Here is a 4,791-nt window from a genome sequence, read left to right on the forward strand (position 1 = left end):
TGATATCTCAGAGAAAGACACCTGTTAAATGTTTGACAATAATTGGAGATATGCAAATGATGTCATTTTTGGTTTGTTTGTTATGGAATACTCCAAAAACTTGGTAAAGGATAGAGAATAATATAATGCGGTTTTCCCCCTAAACTATTAGTAGGTTCTGCAGTCAACTTAATAGATTGCAGGCAAGCATTTTTGAATAGACTAGGATGGGATAGAATGGAAATTTCCAGAGGTAGCATAGACGGTAAGAGCAGGCATATGAACGTTGTTCATGAACATATTTCAGGCCTGCATGCGTGCATTGGTGTGTGTTCTGTGTGTATAAAATGTCTCCTACTGTAGCTCTTGGTCAGAAACATTTGAAAATCTGTGATATTATGAAGACTCAGGTATTCGCTATTCAGATTTAACAGATACTAATATTTTGCCATATTTGCTTCAGATTCTTTCCCAAGAAATACATGTTATAGGTAAAATTAAAACGGAGTCCTCGCCCTGCTCTCCTGAGCTGGTGGACATGCCTTCGATCCGCTATTCCACCGACAGGTCCAGCCTCTTCTTGGTGAGCCGGGCTGAGGCAGCTCGCCCCAGGATTGGCTGGAAGAATGTCCTAGCCAGGAGGTGTCGCTAACTGATCATACCCACTCCCCAAATTCTAATCACAGGTCTTGCGAGCTTGGGAGGGTTTAGAGAAGCAATTTAAACATGCCAGGGTGTCCTGATAAGCACATTTCATCGTGGACATGAAAGCCTGGAAATATGTAAACTCAATCATAGGACCAGACAAAGGCCATGGGGTCTGGACCTTCCACCCAGGGGCGGCACCTCTGACATTCTGCCGCCCCTTGTCTTCAGAAATAAAGAAGCTGAGTCCTGGGGAGGGAAGTGGACCTCCCCAGACTCCCCCAGAGCAGACAGTAGGGGTGTCAGGGCAAGAAAAGGAGGAAGAGAGGAAGAGGAGGGACAGAGAGAGAAAGAGAGGGACAAAGAGAGAGAAGGAGGAAGGGAGGGAAGGAGGGAGGGAGAGAGGGACGGAGGGAGGGAGAGAGGGAGGGAGGGAGAGAGGAAGGAAGGAAGGAAGGAAGAAAGGGAGGGAGGGAGGAAGGGAGAGAGGGAAGGAGGAAGGAAGGAAGGAAGGGAGGGAGGAAGGAAGGGAGGGAGGGAAGGAGAAAGGACCCTTCCCGGAGCAGCCCAGAGAGCCACCTCCTTCCCTGACCATCCGCCTGCAGCAGCCCCGCCCTACCCTGTCCTGCTTTGTTGCTCTTTGTTGCTCAGCACCTGTCCCCTGATGAACTGTGCAATTATTTGCTTAGTTTTCGCCTCCGCGCACTAGAACACGAGGCCCGGAACGCAGGGACACGCTCCATCAGCGTGTTCACGGCTGTTTTCCCAGGCCGGGCCCGCCGTCGGCCCTGGACGAAGGTGTTTTTCACTGTGAAAGTACAAGAACGCGTCCCTGTGTCGAGTCGGGAATGACCCTGACGTTCACTGTCCTGACCAAACCAGATGACGAGCTGGCCAGAGAGCAGCCGGGAAAAGAGGGCCAGGCTCAGGCGTGTGACCTGTTATCGGCCCCCAGCAAAGACTCCCATCCACTGAGCGCTGTTAAGCTCCAGGCCCCGTTTCAAGTACTTTGCATGGTGTTGACCCCCTGTGTCCTCACCACAGCCATGGAGGACGCTCCCACCGCGTCCCTTTTCAGGGGGAGAGAGGAAGGCGCAGACAGGTCCAGCTGCCTGTTTAAGATCACGCGGCTACGTGAGCCGGGCTGGGATGTGAACCAGGCAGTCTGGCTCCAGCACCCATGGGCTTAATGCCACGTTCTTCTGCTTCCCAGAGAGAAAATTCTAGAACAAGCGTTTGAGGCATACTGGCTCGAGCTTTTCAGAATCCGACTGGGGACTTTTCATCTCTCTCTCTCTCTCTCCCCCACCCAAGCAATTTGAGGAAAGTCAAGGCCGGACCAGTAGCAAAATAGCCTTTTACCAAGCCCTGCAGAACTCCCTGGGGGGCGAGGGTGCTGACGCCGCCGTGCAGGCTGCCGCCACGTGGTACTACTCTTTGGAGCACTCCGCGGACGACTACGCCTCCTTCTCCCGGGCCCTGGAGAATGCCACCCGGTAGGAGTGTGGGGCCCCGGATCCCTGCGTCATTCAGCCAGTCCACAGCCCGGGGTGACCGTCCGCCCGGGGGAGAACTGAAGGGTGACCCCACTTCCCTCAGCCGTCTCGTGCCCTCAGGGGGCAAGGACAGAGGACTTGCCAGAGGCACCTGTTGGATGCCCCGGGCCAAGAAGCAGCTGCCCAGCAAATGCTGCCACAGAGCCCTCCCGCCATGCCTGGCAGAGAGGATGCTGGGGACCCCCACCCTGGCAGCCCACGAGAACCATGTGGGGAGCGTTTCAAAATCAGGGCGCGCAGGCTGCGTAAGAGTCAATGTTTTTCTAAGCTTCTCAGGTGACCCAGAGTCCACCTTGCACTTGGGAATCGGAGGCCTAGACAGGGGACAGTTTATGCCTGATGTCACCCTGATGTCACCGCCAGACAGGAGCAGACCTAGGACTCTGACACCCACGCAGCCCTTTCGCCCAGGGGTGCTGTTCCTGTGCTCACTGCTTGTGTGCCTTGCTGCTCAAGTTCATTGCTGCGAGCTCTCCTCCCCTGGGGAAGTCCACCCTGACGGTCACATCCCAAGAGCAATTAGCAGGTGTCCCCCGCCCACCACAGGTTCTGCGCTCCCCAGAATGTCCCTCTCTTTCAGCCGTGTCCCCATGCCCCCTGCATTCGTCAGGACTAGCCTGTCTCCAGGGTTCATGGTGGGCTCGCTGGGGCCAAGAGCTGCTCTGTGTGAGCGCACGGCGGGCGCTCAGGACTGAGTGTCGAATGGAATCGAGAAGTGGCCAGGGTTCCAGTTCTGTCTGCCTGCAGAGTCCCGTGGGGACAAGACCACCGCGGGGACTCCAGCTCTCTGTCACCTTCGAGCCCCTCACAGGCCCCTCGACATGCTGTTTCCCTGGCAGATCTCCCCCTCCGAGCGAGAAGAATGTGGCTGGTGGTTTCAGTATCTGTAACTTCCGTCCTCAGCTCTGGGAGGTCCACACAGGCCTTTGCTTTGCCCCTGGGGACAGAGACAGTGCGGAGGCTCAGAGCCCTCTGCTGAACTTGACTCTGTTGGGAAGGGACGAACTGCAGGGTGTTGAAGCCCGCTGCCCAGCTGGATGTCTCCACCCAGCAGTCTGTGGCTTCCAAGCGGAGGGTCATTAGCTCAGAATAAGGCTTGGTGCTGCCCGCTAGAATCGCGGGGACCAGGAAGCCTTTAATTTCCCTCCAGCAGAGAGCTCAGCTTTACACCAAACATCCGACAGCTATTCTGGGCTCAGCCCTCGAAGGGCCCTAGAATGCACAGATGCCCGAGTCCTGGACCCCGAGAGCCTCACAACCACGTTGACACCGGCTCGGTCCGTGTGGCAGAGCGAACTCAGGGCTGGAGCCTAGAAACCTCAGTTCTCGCCCCAACATGGACCCTAACTGGTTTTGGGGAGTCTGTGAACTGGGCAGGGGCTGAGGCCAAAGGGAGGACAGGCAACCAAGGAGGGCTTCAGTGAGGAGGCAGACGCCAGTCCTCCCTCGCTCAGGCCCCCTTCTCTCCTGGTCAGACTCAGGCAATGGCCTCCACGGGCCTCCCTCCCTCCAGTCTCCTCGGCATTGCCCCTCTACAGGGCCACCAGCCTGTGCCTTTCCAGAGGGCTGCTCCCATCCCTGTCCTGCCCACCACTCCCGGGGGACCAGGAAGCACGGCTGCCTCTAACTGCTTTCCAGACCCTCACTGCTGTCCCCACCCTACCTTAGAGCCTTTCCTATGACCACCCGAGCTGCCCGTCAGCTGGTCTCAATCACCAGAGAAGCGGGCTGGGCATCGCTCCTCCTGGGTGGACTTTCATGGGTGTGGTCAGACTCAGCCAGTGGGTGGGGCCCATGGGCTCCTTTCTCAGCTGAGGAGATGGTGAGCCAAGGAGATGCCGGGAGTGCAGAGTGGGGTCCACGCCCAGGGGCCCCCAAGGCCGGCTCGGATCTGCCTGATTCTAGCCAGGCCTGCGGCCTCCTCAGCGCACGGCTAGGCACCACCACGAGCCGACCCCGCTGGTGTGAGCAGCTGCTTCTGAAATGTGTTCACATCACCCCAGAGGGGGAGTGGATGCGAGATCGTGGGGCTCTAAAGAAAGGTTCCCCACAGCCGCACTGCCGACGTTTGGAGCTGAAACGTTCTTTGCTGGGAGGAGCCATCCTGTGTATCGTAGGATGTTTAGCAGCATCCGTGGCCCCTACTGGCTAGATGCCCGTAGGAGCCTTTTCGCCTCCAGCTGTGACAACCAAAAATGTCCCCAAACATTGCCAACTCTCTCCTGGGGACAGGGGGTCCTGGATGAGGTATCATGTGCATGAAGCATCCTTGAGGCCTCTGTCTTTTAAAATGCACAATTGTTCTATATTTTGCTCCATAGTATGTTGTATTTATCTTGCCATAGAGAGTTTTGCTCCCAAATCCTTCAGTGAAATTGATATTCTGTGACGATGTTTATCTCTCGGATCTCTTGACCCTAAATGCATCAGCGTGGACACCAGCATCACGGCTGGCCATAAATTAGATGGGCCCGTGTGCTCTGCCCCCGGCTCTTCCATCCAGCTGGCCGTGGGGCCAGCTGGGGAGTGCTCCCCGCAGGCCTGTGCTCACAGGGGCTTGGTGGCCAAGGGACCCTTTATTGGTAGAAGCATTTACCCGGCACAGTTGTCC

The 4,791-nt window shown here is 56.6% G+C and overlaps 1 protein-coding gene across 1 annotated transcript in view; it reads left to right on the top strand.

The window, feature by feature from the left end:
* Positions 1–517: 517 nt before the first annotated feature.
* The window catches only part of LOC105299397 (thyroglobulin-like), a 26,157-nt gene continuing 21,883 nt past the window's right edge, over positions 518–4,791 (top strand). The window contains exons 1-2 of the mRNA XM_023537221.1: positions 518–562; positions 1,939–2,120. Of these exons, the coding sequence (XP_023392989.1) occupies positions 518–562; positions 1,939–2,120 (227 nt within the window). The remainder of the gene's footprint in view (positions 563–1,938; positions 2,121–4,791) is intronic.

Source organism: Pteropus vampyrus, unplaced genomic scaffold (assembly GCF_000151845.1).
Source record: "Pteropus vampyrus isolate Shadow unplaced genomic scaffold, Pvam_2.0 Scaffold183, whole genome shotgun sequence".
NCBI lineage: Eukaryota > Metazoa > Chordata > Mammalia > Chiroptera > Pteropodidae > Pteropus > Pteropus vampyrus.